Raw genomic sequence first — 20,219 nt, 5'->3', positions numbered from 1 at the left:
AATTAAAATAAAATATTACCTGTAGGCAAGGCGCAGGAGGTACAATATCAATTTCTAAGGGTTTGGTAGTACTTTCTTCACTAGAATCACTACTAGCATTCTTTGGATTAGACACAGGGATATTAATTGGTTGTTTCCCTTTGATACTACTGCTTCCTGTGCTTCCAGTTGAACTGGTTAATGTATAACAAAAACTATTTATTGTCAGCGTTCCTTCTGATAAAGGAATAAGAGAGAGAATAATATCTGCTGTACTACTTCCTGCGATGATTAATGATTTTGTAACGTAAGTTTTAATAATAGCATCATGTTTTTGAACTCCTGGTACATTGCTTATTTGCGTATTTTCCGACTTAAAGGTCCATAATAAATGAATATCTGCCATATTAAGTAGTGTTTGGAGAGAATTCACCAGCTTCAAAGAAAGTTGAATTGGTTCGTTAATAATAGCTACAGGTTTCAAGTTTTCTAATTGGCGTATACCATACAATGTGACCATGGGTTTGAATATCAAAGGTGCTACACCTTCCGCTTCGTGAACAATCATTTCCTCAAGCTTTGTCCATTTGCTGTCTGTTACATCATTGTCTGACTCATTGAGAGTAATATCTGTAGCTGCTAATTTTCCAGGCGTCGATATAGGTCGTGAAGGACATGCTAAAAGTCTTAAGGATTTGATATCCAATTCTGGAACAGGCAAAATTGGACATACTTCTTGGCCAGAATCCTCTGCAATAGGTGCTTTTGTAAGTAAACTAGCAATCACATCAGACTCCTTGTCATGCCGGAGTTTATTCTGAAAAATAAGATAATGGTACTAGAACTCAAGAAATTAAGAACTTAAATATGAGATTCAGAACAAGGAGACACAGAATATGAGGACAAATATTTAAAGAAAACTTACGAAAATATGCGAAATATGGAAATAATTTTATTTACGATTAAAATCTGGTCATAAATGACCAATAAGTAATTTGAATCTATCCTAAATTACTAGAGTGGCTTGAAATCAAGAGTTTACCCTATGGTGTTCTCTTATTCTAATCTGATAAATAACGCACTAATGTTAACATGCACCACGCGCACAAGCATGCTCTGCATTTTCACTGTCATTTAAACTAGTTCGAAGAGCTTTGTCCTATTTCAGTCTTCTAGTTAGCCCTGTGTTATCAAGAAACTGGATTGCTTTAACATTCACATGACTATGGAGTCGTTTTTCATGCTTTCCAGCCGCCTTCTTGATAATTGTAGCCACAGTTTCCATAGCCACGTCCTTATCGAGGTCGCTGTTCCGTATTTTATACACAAAACAGCAGTTAACAAAATGTATTTTGTTAACTGCTGTTTGTAGTTTGTTTATTGCCTCTTCTACTTTGCGGAACTCCTGCTCTAATTTCACTTATGTCTGAATAGGTGTTTTCTTGTTTAATTCTAAAATGTCTTTCAGATATATAAGACTGTAAAATTTGAGAATATAGCTTGGGAATAAATGTTTTTAGTTTATATACCAAACCTTCATGCCATACTTTATCGAAGGCTTGAGCAACATCAAGAAATATAGTAGAACATACCTTCTTTTCTTCTAATGATTTTTCAATGATATTTATGATTCTATGCACTTGATCAATTGCCGCGTGCTTATGTCTAAAGCCAAATTGATGTGTAGGAATCAAGTTTTTTATTTCAATAATTGTTTTCATTCTTTTTTGTAGGAGAGTCTCGAATACCTGTGATATTACAGGAAGTAGTGATATTGGTCTATACAAAGAACCTTCATTGGGAGGTTTTCCTGGTTTAGCAATCATTATGATTTCCGCTATTTTCCATAATCTGGGTACATACTAAAGGCCTAAAGGCAACATTAATAAGATTGGTATTTCACAATAGCTTTACGAGGTAGGTTTTTTACTACCTCGCCAGTGACTAAATCATAGCCTGGAGCTTTTTTTGGGTTGATATTTTCTTTTATTTCAGTCATTACTGCTTTAGGAAATGTTGGCCTTATTACTTTCTCTACTTCCCATGCCGCTTGCTGGATATTGTACACAAACAGTTCAACTTCTTCATCTAGCTACTCTCAGTTCTGTAGCGTTACTACCAGGTTGATTTTCTCTTCAAGACTAGTTTGAAACTTTCCAATCCGTTCATTTATTAGTTAATGTTGGAAAATTATCTTTTTTAATGATCGTATCGCTTTATGGATGAATGGGAGTTAATCTCCCAATCATCATCAATGTCTAGGTAATTGACTGAAATATTTTTAATTACGAAGAAATCTATTAAGTCGAGTCTAATTCTTTCTCATTCTGGTTTTCCATTTGTAGATTTGTATTGTTGGTTTTAATGCATCGTTATATTTCTTATTTACACTAGCTCTCCCTGTTTTTTTTTTTCCAATCAGTAGCATTTTTTTTATTTTTAGTTATTCTTCCTTCTGGAGGATTTGGTAGGTTGACCTTTTTTGTATTTCTGTTTTTTATTTTCTGCATCTCTTTTGCGACAACACACCCTCTGTAATTGCCAGGATGCTTTTCACCACAATGGACGCATTTTGGATCTGCGTTTTTTTGGCTTGTAACAATCTTTAGTTAAATGCTTTTTTGTGCATTTAACACATCTTGGTTCTCTGGCCCAGTATTTCAAAGTATGTCCATATGCTTGGCATATCTTACATTGTGGCACTAATTTAGAGCTCTTAACCAGCTGGATCTCCACTCTTAATCCCAAGATGTGCGTAATCTCATAACTCTTACTGACGTCTTTATCTTACCTAAAGGTTACTATGAACATGTTTAATGGCTGTTTGGTTCGCCATTTAAGTTTATTGACGACATTTATCACTTTGTAGCCCCTGTTTTGTAGATCAGCTACAATATCTTTCTCTGAACAAAGAGTGATGCATTTTTTCACTATAACTTTAAACTGCCTGCCCTGCTAATTTTCATATGAGTGGTATTGATAATTCTCCTCATTTAAAGCTTTTGTTAACTATTCTATACTTTTCACTATCTTGAACATTAATTTTATTACATCACTATTAACAATTTTTGTAGTGAAAAAAATTTTCTTCAAATTGATATAAGGTTGAATGCTCAAATAAATGAACTTTGATAAAATAAAGGCAGATATCAAGCAGTTTTATTAATTAAATCTTGCCCAAGTACTTTCGCTTCCTAGAGCATCTACAGGGGCATTTCGACATTCTCTCTCCTGTTGCCGACCAGAATGTAGCTTCGACTATTTTTTAAATAATTTTAAACTGTTTGTCCTTGTTTAGTGTAGTGTTATGTACAATTTTATGTTTATGACATTCTGCGATTGTTGGATAGCCCAAAATTGACGAAATGCCCATGAAGATGCTCTAGGAGGCGAAAGTACTTTAGCAAGATTTAATTAATAAAACTGTGCTCGATATCTGCCTTTATTTTATCAAAATTTTCTTTAATTGAAGATATTTTTTTGAGATATCGTATTGTTTAATGCTTTCTATTATCACTGGGGGCCGCATTTTGATTTTCTTGTCTGTCATTTCTCTGGAGACAGGTTTTGGTGGTGTAAGGGAAGTATCCATTTTTCGATTTTTGTAATTTTTTTCTTTTAGTCTAATCCATTCCGTCTCCTTGGCTAATTCCTCGTCGTCTGTGCAGTATTCTGCTTGTTTTGCTGGTTCTTTTTTTCTTTCTTCTGCCTGGTTGACTTTTGTTGTCAATCCTGAAGTTGTGTCTGTACCTGTGCTATTTGTCTTTCGAGAACAGCTACAGTTTTACTTAGTTGAACCTTGTGATTCTCGGCAGCTTTCCAAGCATCGAATAAGGCCTGTTCATTTTGTGACCGCTGACAATTCTCTTGAAAAATAATATTTGATTTAGAGAAAGCATTCTTTCTATCGATTTTTCTCGATAATCAAATTCAACATAACGATTAAGGAAACATACAGCTTAATAAAAGACAATACAAACATATCAGAAAAATAGTCTAAATAGATGAATATGGAAAAATAATTAGATTTAAGAAAAAAGAATAAAAAGGGAAATAAAAATTAGTTTCTTTTAAAAGAGCACTAAAACTAGGAAGAATAAAACAGCAATAAGTTAAAAATAACTAAAAAATTCTGTAAAATCAATATTGATTTCAAATAACAACAATAGGATAAATGATAGTAGACTGCTTTTATAACATTTTTTTATTCCAAAAAATAAAATGGTCTTACCCCTAAAATTGTTAAATATTCTTTTAAATATGTAGCTTGCTGCTGGGCAGTCTGTTTACTCTCTCCTGTTAAAAGTTTGGCAAAAGATGATACAGCTTCATCAAATTGTTGCAAATTGTTTGCTTGTCGGCCAATGGTATAATGTATATGATCAGTGGCCAGGTCCCATCCTGTATTTTTGTATACTTGATATGCCTGATTGTAACATTTTAAAGAGAATTTTCGTTGTGCGGCTTTAGCAAAGCGATGTCCCGCTAACACCTGTAATATTAAAATAAATTCATACGGTAATAGTACAAATAATAATAAATGGAATCATTTTGCAAGGAATATCCACAACTTCAAGTACAGGGTGTCTCAAATTGATAAGCTTTGCAGCGTATGCCGAAAACTAGAGGAGGTAGAAAAAAAGTAGTGGAGATGTCATGACTTCTTTTTTCGTTAAAGTAACAATTGCCCAATCAAATCATCAATAGAGCGAGATACAGGGCGATTATTGAAAAATGTCAAAAACGACAGGGTTATATATCTTCTTTATTAAGAAAAATTTAAAAAAACTTTATTGGAACTTTTGATAGATATCTTATGGAAGGTTTCAGTAGCGTACAAAAATTTCTTACTTAGGGGGTCTTTTTTGGGGGGTCTCACTAAAAAGATATAATACCTACTTATGTTTTTTTATATGGGACATACTATATATTTTAATATTTTTCGTTTACATTTTTAATTATCCGATTAAAAATTTGGATTTTCAATACATTTTTCTATTCCCCATTCTACAAATGGTATCCGTCTCAAATAATAGGTATAATTTTTGTGGGACAGATGTACGACAATGTCTAAATTTAAAATTCTCCCAGCAGTTGTTTTTGGAATACCTATTTCCTTCAAAAGTTTCAATAAAGTTTTTTAAAATTTTTCTTAATAAAGAAGATATAAACCTTGTCGTTTTCACATTTTTCAATAATCGCCCTGTATCTCGATAATGTGGGGAGCTATTAACTATTTTTTTTCTATTTCCTCTAGTTTGAGGTATACCCTGCAAAACATACCAATTTGGGACACCCTGTACATATTTGAAAAAATAGTGGCGTATCAATACTTCGTTATTTTTCAAAATAACCTTTTTCCAGAGACCATCAATAATCAGCAGATAGTGGTAGATGAAGCAGATAACCAAAGTCCTGAACAGACATCTGAGCTAATTGCACAAGTAATTCGACCTTATAATCCAGAGCAGCCCAACAACAAAGTTACATGATGATCCAGTAAGCGAAATGTGCTTTATAAGAGCTTAATGGGCACACCCAATTATCAGACCACCGCTAGCAAGAATAAACTGTTGTAAGAAATTAGGCACGTTATTAAAAATTAAAACGAAGTCCTACTCAAGTATGTAGAATAAACTGATATAGCAGCGATTGCTGCGGCTGTGCAGCTTACAACAATGGTATGGATATTAAGTTCTGACCACGACAGCTGTCTAACATTGGAAGGACTGATTCCAGAAGGCCATCCTGTGAAAACGATTGGTAAATAGAATAGAATTACTACATTAGAAAATTAATAGAATATATCCAGAAATGAGAAATAGATAGGTAAGTACACCAGCTAAAGAAATAATGCTGACCACCGTGATACATGTAGCAAAAGCAGTTGGAAACATCACTTAAACTGGGGCAACAAGACATTTACAAGTAAAAACGGGCATTTTAATGAAAAATTTCTCCATAGAGGGCTTATTGAAGAAGTCAGTCAGGGCTATGTCGACAATATAACGTCGAACTATTGACACATATTGAAACATGTTTCCCAAAACAGAGCGTATTAAACTTGCCATTTCAGGATAACGTAATTCCAACCACAAACTACCTGAAGTATATCGTCAAATATCCTCAGGTGCAAGTCCAAAAAGCCATCACACATTTAACAGGCCTTGTCCGCCTGAGACTGTGCGGTGGAGTTCTAAACTAAGTACAACTTCGCGCAGGACAGATTGGGTGACAAATTCCTTATTCTCGACACAGCCTGTACCAATTAATAAGAACGTCCTAAGAATAAGGTGCAATAACTATACCACACACACGCAATACACAAAACTCAAAAACGAAATACTAAAATGCATAACACACAAATATCAAGTACGAAGACAAAATACGCAAACAAAACATGCAATAAAATACGCATACAAAATACGCCAACAAAATACGAAACAAAATACGTATGCAAAATAAGCATACAAAATACTCATACAAAAATACGCAAACAAAATACGCGTACAAAATACGCAAACAAAATACAAGAAACATAAAATATATATACACACCTATACCATGCTGATACACCACCATGATATGGAAACAAAACGAGATGGATCAGAAATGAGTTATTCTTATGAGCCTAAAATAAAAATATCAAGGCCTATAAAGCACATATAAAAGAGCAGAGGGCGACTACGGTCGCGGACTCTTGTCTCTGTGCTAAATAGATCTTAATGACTCCAATCAGAGTCCTAACGTTGAAGCTTCAGCATAGTAAGGCAGCTTCAGCAAAACTTACTATTGCTATGATAAGGTTCGATTTAGTCTTGATACATGGGCCCTTGATATACCTGGACAAAAAAAGGTCTATCGGTTATTGACGAAGTGCTTATATATAGCAGATCCTCCGAAGTCTCGAGGACTTGTATAATACTTAAAGTCAATATGCTGCAGTACGACCGGTGTAGAACAGACGGTTTCATGGAAAAAAACATTAAAGGGCGTTCATACTCCATCAGGAGCTAACCACTAAACTAAAACTTCTCCAAATCAACCCTCCCTATTATTATAAAAACGCCCCCGTAATATGAAGAATAACAACTGCAAGCTATACTGGGACCATAGACTATACCATTATACATTGGTTACATGCCAACCACATAAATAATAGACTAAATCTCATACTAGATAACAAACTAACTAGATAAACAGCGCCTATTGATATGAAGATATCTAACAACAAACCTGCGTGTTAAATATAACGATAAAATCACAGAGTAAAGGGATCTTGCAATACAAATACGGAGAATATAAAGTGTCATTCCGAAGATTCTCCTAGAGTGAGAGAGCAGTATAGCATAACTCGATGGTAATAATAAAAAGAATATTAAGTGGACCAGGAATGGAATAGATTTTGGGAACCAGGGCACAATAATTGTTTTCTTTGCAGACGATCTAGTAATTATGACAAAAGACAAGGAAAATATATATTAAATGATTCGAATACGAAAATTTAGGGCTATCATCAAATTAATAAAAAGCAAACGCTGAAGCAAAAATGCTGAAGTTTCTATTAAGACATGGGTACATTAGACATTAAAAACTGTGAAGAATTCAAATATATATATATATATATATATATATATATATATATATATATATATATATATATATATATAAGAAATACTGGATATTATTGACTGTCGATATAAAAGAAAAAAGTTTATTAGGGCTGCAGTCAGAAAGTTTGGCCGGTATGTTACAGAAACACTATTTTTACTTTTGGTTTAGCTTTCGGAATTGTTTTATTCCTTCTTCAAGACCCTGTAATTAGAAGAATGTGTAAATATTTACAATATATCACAAATTGTCAGTGCAACTTACTAGTCGTTGAGATTATTTATATAAAGCTATGACACTCAACATTAATAACACACATATAAAATATAATATATAAAATATAAATTTTGTTCATTATTTTATATGTTATATTTTATATGTGTGTTATTAATGTTGAGTGTCATAGCTTTATATAAATAATCTCAACGACTAGTAAGTTGCACTGACAATTTGTGATATATTGTAAATATTTACACATTCTTCTAATTACAGTGTCTTGAAGAAGGAATAAAACAATTCCGAAAGCTATACCAAAAGTCAGAAGAGTGTTTCTGTAACATCCCGGCCAATCTTTCTGACTGCAGCCCTAATAAACTGTGTTGTTTGTATATATATATATATATATATATATATATATATATATATATATATATATATATATATATATATATATATATATATAGACAGTAATATAGCCAAAGAAACAACATTAAGAGTACATTTTCAAGTTACTTAAAATGGTACTTACCATATGAAAAGCGTATTTTCTGACCATTTTAGTTTGCAGAAAACAATATGAAGCTTGTTCAAGCAGCAAAGCAGAACGCAAATCAGATTCTTCTCCTATCATTCTAATCAACTGGTGAGCTGCTTCTCCATACATTTTTCGAAATTTTAAACATTCAGATCCTAAAATCGTTGCTCTGGTAGCAAACTGGGGCATTCTGCAAAAATATTAAATAAATAGAAACCTAGTGCGACAAACAAGCATAAGTGACAGTTTTCAACATTCTGTAATTATTTTATGTGTGTGTAGAGAGTGGATGGCATTAGAACATGTCTATTCGCCACAGAATATTTGTATTTTTTTAAATTAAGGATAAGATCGGGATGAAACATGGACACTCGTTTCTCGTCTAGGGACCCATCAAGACATTGTTATTAAGACAAACTAGACTAGGTCACGGCAGGAGGTAACGACAAATGGGGTAAAACAGAGGTTAGGATTGTAATTACAGAATGTTTGTAGTAATTTATTACCTCTATATATCCATATACACATATATATATATACATATATACATATATATATATATATATATATATATATATATATATATATATATATATATATATATATATATATATATATTTAATCATATTTAAGCTAAATACCTATTTTTGCTTCTAAAACAAACTTGATTAAAATGTTGATAATTTATTTCTCTTGTTGTGCTAATAAAGCAGGAATGTTAGTTTTTAGACTTGTTTCAGTTCTTGCTACAGCATTTCTGTATGTGCAGTATATTTTTCACACTCTAAGAAAACGTGATTTGTACCCGTTAAAGGTTTTTCTGGACAGTGGAAACAACACGGAGTATCTAAGATCCAATCCGAAAGAGATGTGCTGGAAATCGTCCATGTTTCAGTTTTAAACGTGATATAATAGATGCCTTATATCTATTATAATTTCACAAATTGATGTGAGGAGTGTTTGTGGGTGAAACCGGATGAATTTTAAAATAAGGTACTCTCCGATATAGTTGAAGATTTTCTATACTGAGCTTCCCATCTAACCTTAACATCAGTCTTATATAAATTAATAATATCTGACGAGTTGCACATTTTTACCCTCCAATCTGAGTCAAGTGCTTTTTTAGCTGCAAGATAAACTACAGTTTATATATACTATTTTTTATAGATAGTATAATATTAATTTCATAATAATTCCAAGGATGCAAGGTTAATGGCATGCAAAACTGAAAGAGAGTCTGTTACAATTACCATAGATAAAGGTAAATTAATCTCACACCAATCTAAAGCTTTCCCAAGAGCTATAGCTTCTGCACTATAAATTGATAAATAATGTATAACTTGATATTGCTCAACATGGTTAATATTAGAAACTAAAAATGCACACGCTGTTTTAAATCTTTTTTTTGATCCATCTGTATAGATGATTATTTTATTCTCTCCTAAATTACAGAGTATAGATTTGAAAATTAATTTTGATAGAAATATATTATCCGGATATTTTGTAAGTATAATGGTTGATTTTAATATTAAGACCTCAAAAATAATTTCGTAAACAGGATATTTTTTTGACTATGTATTAGTTCTTTATGTCTCTCAGTGTCAATAAAGGCATCAGCAAGAGGGGGAGAAGTTTTAATTCTCCAATATTTGTTTGTAAGATTCTGGACCGCTATATTTGATATTTTCTTCACACCATAAATAATGTACTAAACGTCTGTACTTTATTAACTGTTTATTGGCTAAACACTGTGTTCGAAAGCATAAAGGTGATTCTTGTGCTTCAGCGAGAACTGCACAATTAGATGACGACACCATAGTTCCTAGACTTATTTTAATTGCCTTATATTGAATTCTGTCTAGGATTAATAGGTGTGATTTGCTAGTTGATTCATAAAGAGTACATACATAATCCATTATTGAGCGGACCTAAGAATTAAAAAAAGTAAGGGATATTTTAACATCTGCACCCTATTTAGATTTGGAAACCACACGCAGAATGTTGAGCCCTTTCTCACAATTTTGCTTTACGTGTCTTGTGTGGCTAGTCCATAAGAGTTTATTATCAATATGGATGCCAAAAATATTTATTTCTTTCACTATGGGTAGAGTAAAATAAGAATAAATGCTGATAACAGCGCACTTACTCCCATTTTCAACAACATTGGTCTTGTTAGAACTTTGGTAAGAACGATGTGATGAAGATATTACGAGTGGGGCAGACATCTGATGGCAAAAACAGGCCAATAAAGGTGGTAACCAGACACCGACATTTAGTCATAAACGCAATTAATAAGCGCAATCGCATTGAGGATGGCATAAAAATAGGCTACGATAAAACGAAACTTCAACAGGAACAATTTAAAACTGTTTTGACAGAGTTGCGTACTCGAGAACAGAAGGGAGAATCTGACTTGATTATTAAATTTACAAAGGGGCTTCCGGCAGTTGCTAAAAAAACTTCAAAAAACCAATCGCAATAAACACTATTATATTATCAGAATCTTGGAGGAATACGTACTCGACTCAATGAACTTCGAACCGCCATCGTCCAATGCAACTATGATGTCATCATTCTGGTAGAAACTTGGCTTAATCAAGATTATTCAGATAATGAATTGTTAAACTCTGGCTACCACATTTTCAGATTGGATCGTAACTTAAGAACTAGCACTAAGCAGCGTGGAGGAGGAGTTTTAATTTTGTTACGAAACCATTTTAAAGCTAAACAAATCAAATCTGTCATTAATAATGTTGACCATATGTTTGTTCAAGTGGATTATGAATGTGCATCAGTTATCTTGGGTGGAGCGTACATTCCTCCAAACTCATCAGAAGATATTTACTTTAGTCATTGCTCGGCAATTGAAACTATTAAAAACAATAGGCCAGATGTACCTGTATATTCATTTGGCGACTACAATTTACCACTAGCTTCTTGGGCTTACCCAAATTAAGAGGTCTTGCTCGTTGACTGCCCACAAAACTATCCAGCAAAGCTGATAGGCGAATGCTTCCCTTACCTGAACCTGAGGCAATCAAATATTATACCGAATCAACGTGGAGTATTTTTGGATCTCATTTTCCACAGTATTGAAGACTATCAGAAACTGTCAGTGTATGAGGCAGTGGACACTTTGCTTCCCAATAATTTTCATCATGTGGCAATTACTTGTGATCTTAGTTTTAATGATAATATTAAACAATTAGATTATAATACTACATATTTTGACTATCAAAGTAATGCAAATTTTGTAGTTCTAAATAATTATTTTTCTTCAGTTGACTGGAATATTGTTTTTGATGATTCAAATATTAATAGCTCAGTAAATAATTCTTATGAAGTTCTTTCTGAAACAATATCAACTCTTTGTTCCGAAAAAAACATATAAACCTTCAAAATTTCCTTGTTGGTTTTCTCCAGATTTAAAAAAACTTGTTATTTAAAAAAAAAGCTTTTCATGCTAGATTCAAACATACTCAGTTAGCAGCTGATTATACCTTATTTTCAGATCTTAGAACACAATGTAAAACATTAACAGATCAATTCTACAGATCTTATATCTCCAACATTGAGGAATCTATTCACTCAGACTCAAAACAATTTTGGAACCATTAAATTCTTTGAATTAAAGCCACGGAATTCCAAATGTCATGATTTTTAATGACTTGTTAGCTGAATCAAGTGAGGAAATAGCGAACTTGTTTGCGAGCCATTTCTCTAGTGTATATCGCTCAGACAAAGTTAATTTAAGTAAACTTCAATTTTAAAGTAAAAAATTCTGTTGACATTCCATTTATCCAATTTTCACTTTCTGAAGTCTTTGAGTCTAAATGGTCTAAAGGATAAACTGAGTTATGGCCCTGATAATATTCCTACATATTTCTTAAAAAGATGTGTCTATAGTCTATCCAAACCTTTACATGTATTATTTAATTCTAACACCTTCCCTAGTAAGTGGCGTTACAGTTATATAACTCCTGTATGTAAAAACGGTGACAGAGACAATATAAAAAATTATAGGCCTGTTGTTATGTTATCTGCCATCCCTAAACTGTTTGAACTAATTCTAAACAAATATCTTACTTGGCATTGTAGGAATCTCTTGTTTAATGAGCAACATGGATTTAGGCAGGGTAAATCTACATCTACAAATCTTGTTTTGTATCATGATTACATTATCAGGGCTTTTGAGGATGGGTACCAAGTGGACTCCATCTATACTGATTTCTCGAAGGCCTTTGACACATTAATCCATTCTTTACTCATCTTTAAATTAATATGTATTGGCTTTCCTGAGTAGTTTCTTTCATGGATAAGTAGTTTTCTTGATGAAAGAATTCAGTTTGTTTTTATAAAGGGTTCACTTTCAATTCCTATCTTTGTCAGTTCAGGGGTCCCACAAGGTTCACATGTGGGTCCTCTTCTCTTTAATTTGTTTATTAATGATATTTCTGAGGTAATAAAGGTTTGTCAGTTTTTGCTATTTGCTGATGACCTTAAGTTATATTTTAAAGTTTCAAATCTACCTGATTGTCTAAGGATCCAGGAAGACCTTATTTCCCTGTATAATTGGTATCTTTCCAATGGTCTCCAGTTAAATAAAGATAAGTGTTTTGTTATATACCTTAGCAAATCTAAAAATAACGTTGTGTTCGACTATCACATTAATACAAGCCTTCTATCAAGAGTGACTGAAATAAAAGATTTGGGAGTGTTATTTGACAGTTCCTTGTCATTTATCCCCCACATCAACAATTTGTCAAATAAAGTTTACCGAAATCTAGGATTTATCACAAGAAACTCTCGAGATCTTTCAGTTCCCACATATAGAATTTTATATCTTACTTTCGTCCGTAGCATCCTGTGTTATGCTTCTATAGTATGGTCACCATAGTATTTTAACCATATTCACACCCTTGAAAAAGTTCAAAATAAGTTTCTCCGGATTTGTGCTTATAGATTAAACTTTAGGAACATGTCTTCGGTAGAACTAAGGTCAAGGCTAATTATCAGTTCCTTAGAAGACTACAGAACTAAATGTGATATAGTTTTTCTCCATAAACTCCTTGATCATACCATTGACTGTTCTGATTTATTAAGTCTTATCAACTTTAGATGTAACACTAGAATTTTTAGAGACATGCCTTTGTTTTCTATAAAACACTATCACAGTAACTATGGCAAATTCTCTCCTATTAACAGGATTCAGATCCTGGGAAATGACTTTAGCCAATCTCATGATCTAGTGGATATAAAATCTGTAAGATTTAAGCACTGTTTAACTGAGTTTAACTGAGTATGTTAGGAATCAAAGATGAGTGACATTTAACTTGGAGTATTCATTTCATTTCATTTTATTAAGATCATTTCATTTTATTTTATTAAGATCATTTCATTTTATTTTATTTTATTAAGATCATTTCATTTTATTAAGATCTTCAGGAAATTTAATTTAATTTACTTAATTTAATCCTTTGTTTAACAATAATTATTTAATCATTATTTAATACTTAGTTTTAGTATGTACTTGTATTATGGTTAGCATATTTTATTTTTAAATTTTGTAAAATGGGGACATCCCGTAAATAAATAAATAAATAAATATTATCTTTAAAACAGAATGTAATAAATTTTAAATAAAATACAAAAGAATTTTTAATAAGCATCGGTACACCGTAACTCTCGCGAAAAATTGGGAAACGCAAATATCAGATACACTACAAAGTATTTTTTAATCAAAAATTTGCAATGACTATACCTCATGAATTTAGACCATTTTGAAATAACTTTAGAGAAAAGATAGATTCCATGGTAAAAACAATATTCTGCAACACATTACTACAAGATCTTGAAGAAAAGGATCAACCAATTGAGTGCGTGAAAAAATATCATACTAAAAACCACAATGGAATAATTGAGACCTACAAGCATCTAAAACAAAAATTCTATTGGCCTTCTATGTAAACGACTATTTCAAACTTTATTAATAAATGTGAAATTTGCTTAAAAAATAAATATGAGCTACACCCCTATAAACTCACCCAACTAGGACCGTTATTAGGTCAAAAACCGAGATTCTACATATTGACCTCTTTCATGCAACAAAAATATGTACTTAATAATAATAGATTCCTTTTCTAAGTATGGCCAATGTTACAGGCTACCCGATAAAAATTCCATTTCGATACTAAGTAGATTAACGCGCTATTTCTTACACCACAATTATCCAAAAAAGATTGTATGTGATAGCGGTACAGAATTAAATTCAGCTATGATTAAAGAATTTCTGAACGTGCATAAAATAGAAATCCATTTTAAGACAGTAAACAATTCTTCTTCAAACTCTCCCGTAGAACGTTTTCACTCTACTCTTATCGAGAAACTTAGGACCCTCAATGCTCAAAACCTAAATTATTCACTAGCTGACATTGTAACACATGCAATTCTAATCTATAATCAATCAATTCACAGTACCACAAACTTTTCTCCCTTTTCTAGGTAAGTAGACTAAGACTAAGTAGACCTTACAAAATCATTAAACGTTTCAAAGAAAAAACATAAACCTAAATTACAAGCTCCTTCTTCGATAATACACCCGAAAAAACAAGATAAAACGAAAATTATCGGAAAAACAGACAAACAAAGTGTAACAAGTATACACCTTAAATTTGTAAAACGAAAGATCAAGGAGAGGGATATTCAAAACCCAAATTGTTCACAGGCAAATCCTCGCACTAGGCCATCAACTCAAGATTCAGGAGATTCCGAATAATGGATACTATACTAAAGAGATAGGAAAATCAAGTGAAATTTCCCATCATCACCGGCACTTCCTCCATATTTCTTTAGAAAAACTCTCAAATATCATTGACACTAATCCAACAAACTACTTCAAAGATCATCTCAAAAAAGCTCCCCTTTCACTCCTTTACTCCCAGTAAAATCACATGGGAACAAGCAAAAGACGACCTACACAAAATAACTCGTAAACACAAAAGAGGACTCTTTAATTTCATGGGCACTGCCATCAAATATATTGCATATAACCCAGACGACTCGATCTATTAAAGGCATACATAGTTTCTATAGAAAATAAACAAAATGAAATCATAAAAAAAATTAATAATGAAATATCTTAGGGAAATTCTTTCAATACGGGATTCGATAAGCTTTTAGAAAAAATAAATACCGATAATACCACACTTATCTCGACAATTAACAAGTTATCTGCTGATTTTGACAGTTACATTGTCTTACACAATGAAATAATAAATATACAAAATATAAATCAATTCATAATGAAACTTATTAGAACTATTACCTTATCCGAATTAAATATTTCAAATTATATGGTTATTTACTCTAAAAGAATAGAATATCTGAAAGATAATCTTCTTAAAATTAAACCGAAATTCAATACTCAGTACTAACGAATCTTATAGAATCACCCATACAAACTTATAGAATCACCTAAAATTTTAGTTTGTGTAACACCAAATAGAATGCCCATAGTAATCAAAATTCCTATACTCCATGAAAATCCTTACACAGCCTTTAAAATCTATCCAATTAAAAATAAAGATCAAATACAAATTACTATGTCAATAACAAATGGTTTGACACCTGTATTGGACAAGACGATAGTATAGTACGTTCCAGCCAGGTACAGACTCAATGTATAATACCCAATGTATATAACTGCACGAAAACAATAGTCACTGAGAACTCCAATAAAAATCCAACAGTTCGATATCACATCAACCAGCATCCTGATGACAGAGGAACCGATAACCATTGAGGGGATCCATTTCAGCAAAAGGATATTTACATTCCAAAGATTGTTCCGTTAAAGTTATTACCAGATCACAAAATGAAAATTGAAAAGTTAAGAATCCCAGAGACACATGGTCAAATTCAACATTTAGAAGCAGCAGATGTTCTGCCCCACTATCTAAGCATAGGACTAAGCACCTCGTCCATTGCCATATTACTATTTATTTCAGCACTCTTACTGCTTTTCATAATTAAAAAAAGAAAACGAATTTCCAAGTTTCTCTTTGGAGAGAAGCTGCATCCTGCCCAAATCCAAATACTAGAAGAGCTCATAGCAGAGATAACCAAGACTTCAAGTCCAATCCAAAGGAGGGAGGAGAAATGTGACCGTAAGTCCCCTGACTATGAGGAGTCAGCAAAGCCAACAACCGAAGGTATAAAAGAAGAAGAAAGTTATTAGTACATTATTATTATATTGAAGTTTAGTCATAAATCTGTGTAGAATTAGTAATTAGTAATTGTAGTTTGTAGTAAATTGTAACCTTATTTTTGAAAATAAAGATTTTTCTTGAGAAATCTAAGTACAACTTTCTATATTTCTACCACATATAGCTCCCGCGGAAATTTCAAACCCAATATATATATATATATATATATATATATATATATATATATATATATATATATATATATAAATTCGTGATTCTTTACAGCTGACTTAGCCGTTTCTCGCGCAGACCTTACGACATTCTTTTTTATCATTCACGGAGTCTTCATCCAAATTGATTCCTTCTAACCGCCTTTTTGATACCTTCTTTCCATCTTTTTGGTGGACGGCCTCTCCCTCTACTAATGTCTTTTCTATACCCATTCTATTCCTAATTTCTTCATTTCTGAATTGGTCTAATAATGTAACTTACAACATCTCCTATAAAACACTGTTTTAAACGTATTCATTTTTCTTTTATTCTCTTTTGATAATGTGCAGACGTCTGCTCAGTATGTTACAGTGCTTTCTACCAACGATGTTAACAACTTTTTCTTTGTTGATTTGACAAATTTTTATTCCATAGTAGGGAATGTAACTTTCTTGTTATAGCTTTACCTCTTCCTATTTTGTTTTATATATCCATTCGCATTATCCTTTCCATCTTCATTTAATCCTAAGAAATCCTAAGTATCGGTAACGTTGTGTTCTTCTCGAATGTCACTTGCATTTTATATCCTTTGCATCATGTTAGATCATCCCAAGGTTATAACCCACTGCAATGTAGATTGCCTAACAATAGTAACGATGTACATATATTACGTATTTTCCTAAATATATTATATCACATGACAAATTACTTTGGCAATAATTAAATATATCTGAAATTAAGTATATCAAGAAAAAAACAAAAAATAAAACTTACTTGCATGTATTTAAATAAGTAGTAATACTCTCCTCCATGTAATCACAGGTCTTTTTGGTTGATTGATTGGCCATAAATGCAGCCAAAGCAGCCATTTCCAGCGCTCCAGCATAATACAACCAAGCTTGGTCAGTGTTGTACTCTCTTTTTGCCAGATGGTATGTTTGGAAAGCTAAAGAATATTGACCCAACATAAAATACAGATCGCCCATTTTCCTTATCTGTAATTCAGGAGAGTCAGGGGAATACCTAAGATAAATTATAAAGAATCACTAACTTTGAAATTAAATTTTAAATATTACTTACACCAGATTGTTAATAGCTGCTGCACTAGCACCAGGTTTATTCTGAGTGAACCATCTTTTTGTAGCACTGAATAATGATTTGCTAACCCCTTTCCTATTAGCCACTACTTCATTTAAGGAATGTATTTGTTTTTCTATGTATGGTATTAAACAACCTTTTGAAAATTCGTATATAAGAAACTTAACTTGTTCTATATCCTCTGTAGATAAACAGTGCCCATGAGTTAGTTTTGGTTTAGCTATATTCTTCTGATGTTGTTCAATATCAACTAAAAAATCATCCTGAAAACCAAATACCTTAAAAGGTGTCCTCCTTTTTTAGTAATGTATTACTTTATTTATCAAATGTAAATACCAACTTACCAATAACATACCATCATTTACTGGACTAAGAGGGTGGTAATTTATATTCTTAACTTCATCAGCTTCTTGTCCAATCTCTAAGGAAGACTTCATAGATTTACTTTCTACAGTAGGGCCCCACTCTTCCACATCAAGTGAATTACTTATGAACTGGTTCCAAGGATCAGGTAAATGTTCTGACGTGGAACTACCAGGAGGCCTCGAATTTAATTTTAATAGAAAACAATTTGATGGTCCATGTTTTCTCTTCATTGCATCAAATGACTCATTAACACTAAAACAAAAAAAAATGATACTTGAATTGTACATTCTTCTCTTGGCTGTATATACAGTGTATAAACCACATTATGGAATAAAATTATTTCTGTAGTTGTGTTAAAAAATCATAAAAAACGCTGAGATCCGTCAACTTTTATATATAAATGTGCTCTTTTTAAACATAAATTTAAATGTACAGGGTGATTCATACAAGTCTAGCATAGTCCATAATCTTTATTGTTAATGGAACACCCTATTTATTATTGTTTTATATTTTTAAAATCTGCTTAACAACCTGATCTCAAAGAACTATATCATGTAGGATCTATTATGAATAATACATGGTGAAATTTTAAAATTAAACATTTTGGAAACTACATATGGAATAAAATTGTTTGTTTCCTTATTTTAGAAAATTATAAAAAACGCTGGGACACGCCAACTTTTAAACTAAAATGCGAGCTTTTTAAACATAAATCTAATGTACAAGGTGGTTCAAGAAAGTCTAGTATAGTCCATAATCTTTATTTTTAATGAAACACACTGTATATTTTAATGTTTTTAGAAGCTACTTATCAACCTTATCTCAAAGAAGTATATCATGTAGGATCTATTATAAATAATACAAGGTGAAATTTTGAAATTATATATAATTTTCGTTAAGACATTAGGGCTGTTCAAATATTACGTAATCACTATATGGGGGCGGGAGTCCCCCTATAGTGATTACGTAATACTTTGCTTTGCTTATTTTTGATGATATGGGTAGGGGGGGCTAGGGATTACGTCATCAGTAGTTATTTACTTTTCTACACATATTGCAACCCACAGAAATGTGTTAACTGAAGTAGTGAGTTCAATGAAAATTCATGGCTATCATGTTACTGCAAAATATGCTGGGCCTAGCAAACAAGATCTTCCTGATTTCATAGACATTAAATGGTATTCAGAACAGAACATTGAAAGCCAATACTTGCTTCAACTTGTAAAATTTAGAAACAGAATGTTGCCGTCCAAGAAGGGCAAGAAGTGGCCTATTTAGATTACTAGACAACAGGTTTCTTCCGCCACTAGTAAAAGTAGAAATGCCCTACGATTATTTTTGTTTGACAGTAAAATTCAAACTAATAAGTCGAACATGCAAAACTTGTGGTCTTTATCATGCTTCCGTCAAGTCACTAAATCATCAATCAAGATTTATAAAAAAGTTAACACGCACACTGATATCTAACTTTCATATCAGAGTGCAAGTTAAGTTTTTTATGAATCTATAAGGGTTGCTCATCGTGCTAATGAACTGATGTGCATTATTCACAATTTAGATCACCACGATGTTGAATGGCACGCTGTTAATTGGAATTAATACCACAAATTTAAAAAAAGTTTGTTTTGTTCGTAATATTACTTAAGATTAGGGGTCGTTCAAGTATTCCGTAATGTAATTTGGGGGGAGAGGGTCGTGTAAAACGTTATGGTGCGTTACAGGGGTTGGAGGGGAGTTCTAACAACACGTTACGTAACATTGTTTTTTACTTAAATAAAAAAAAATGAAATTAAAATCTCCAAAGTTGGCAATCCTTTTCGTTTATGTTTTATGGGAAATCCCTCAATTGTATTGTATACTCTTTTTATTTTGTTTTCGTTGTCAGTAATACAGAAAAACACGTTGCTGTAGTCAGTGTTATTATATTGAATTCATACTGTAATGTCATCAAAATTAAAAATGAAACGTGAAAATTTACAACTACGATGTTGGAATAT

At 32.2% G+C, this 20,219-nt stretch overlaps 1 protein-coding gene across 2 annotated transcripts in view; it reads right to left on the bottom strand.

Annotated features, from left to right (window-relative positions):
• Positions 1–20,219, bottom strand: part of l(3)76BDm (trafficking protein particle complex subunit 8 homolog l(3)76BDm) — a 45,680-nt gene that overhangs the window by 20,501 nt on the left and 4,960 nt on the right. The window contains exons 3-8 of one of the 2 annotated variants that reach the window (XM_072546833.1): positions 18,201–18,474; positions 17,839–18,134; positions 17,533–17,781; positions 8,339–8,534; positions 4,211–4,471; positions 20–796 (exon numbers count right to left, since the gene is read on the bottom strand). In XM_072546833.1, the coding sequence (XP_072402934.1) occupies positions 20–796; positions 4,211–4,471; positions 8,339–8,534; positions 17,533–17,781; positions 17,839–18,134; positions 18,201–18,474 (2,053 nt within the window). The remainder of the gene's footprint in view (positions 1–19; positions 797–4,210; positions 4,472–8,338; positions 8,535–17,532; positions 17,782–17,838; positions 18,135–18,200; positions 18,475–20,219) is intronic. The other variant, XM_072546834.1, reaches the window with a different exon arrangement.

The sequence above is a fragment of the Diabrotica undecimpunctata genome, chromosome 10 (genome assembly GCF_040954645.1).
Source record: "Diabrotica undecimpunctata isolate CICGRU chromosome 10, icDiaUnde3, whole genome shotgun sequence".
Taxonomy (NCBI): domain Eukaryota; kingdom Metazoa; phylum Arthropoda; class Insecta; order Coleoptera; family Chrysomelidae; genus Diabrotica; species Diabrotica undecimpunctata.
The sequence above is the reverse complement of the archived record's forward strand: the minus strand, read 5'-3'. Positions and strand labels throughout refer to the sequence as shown.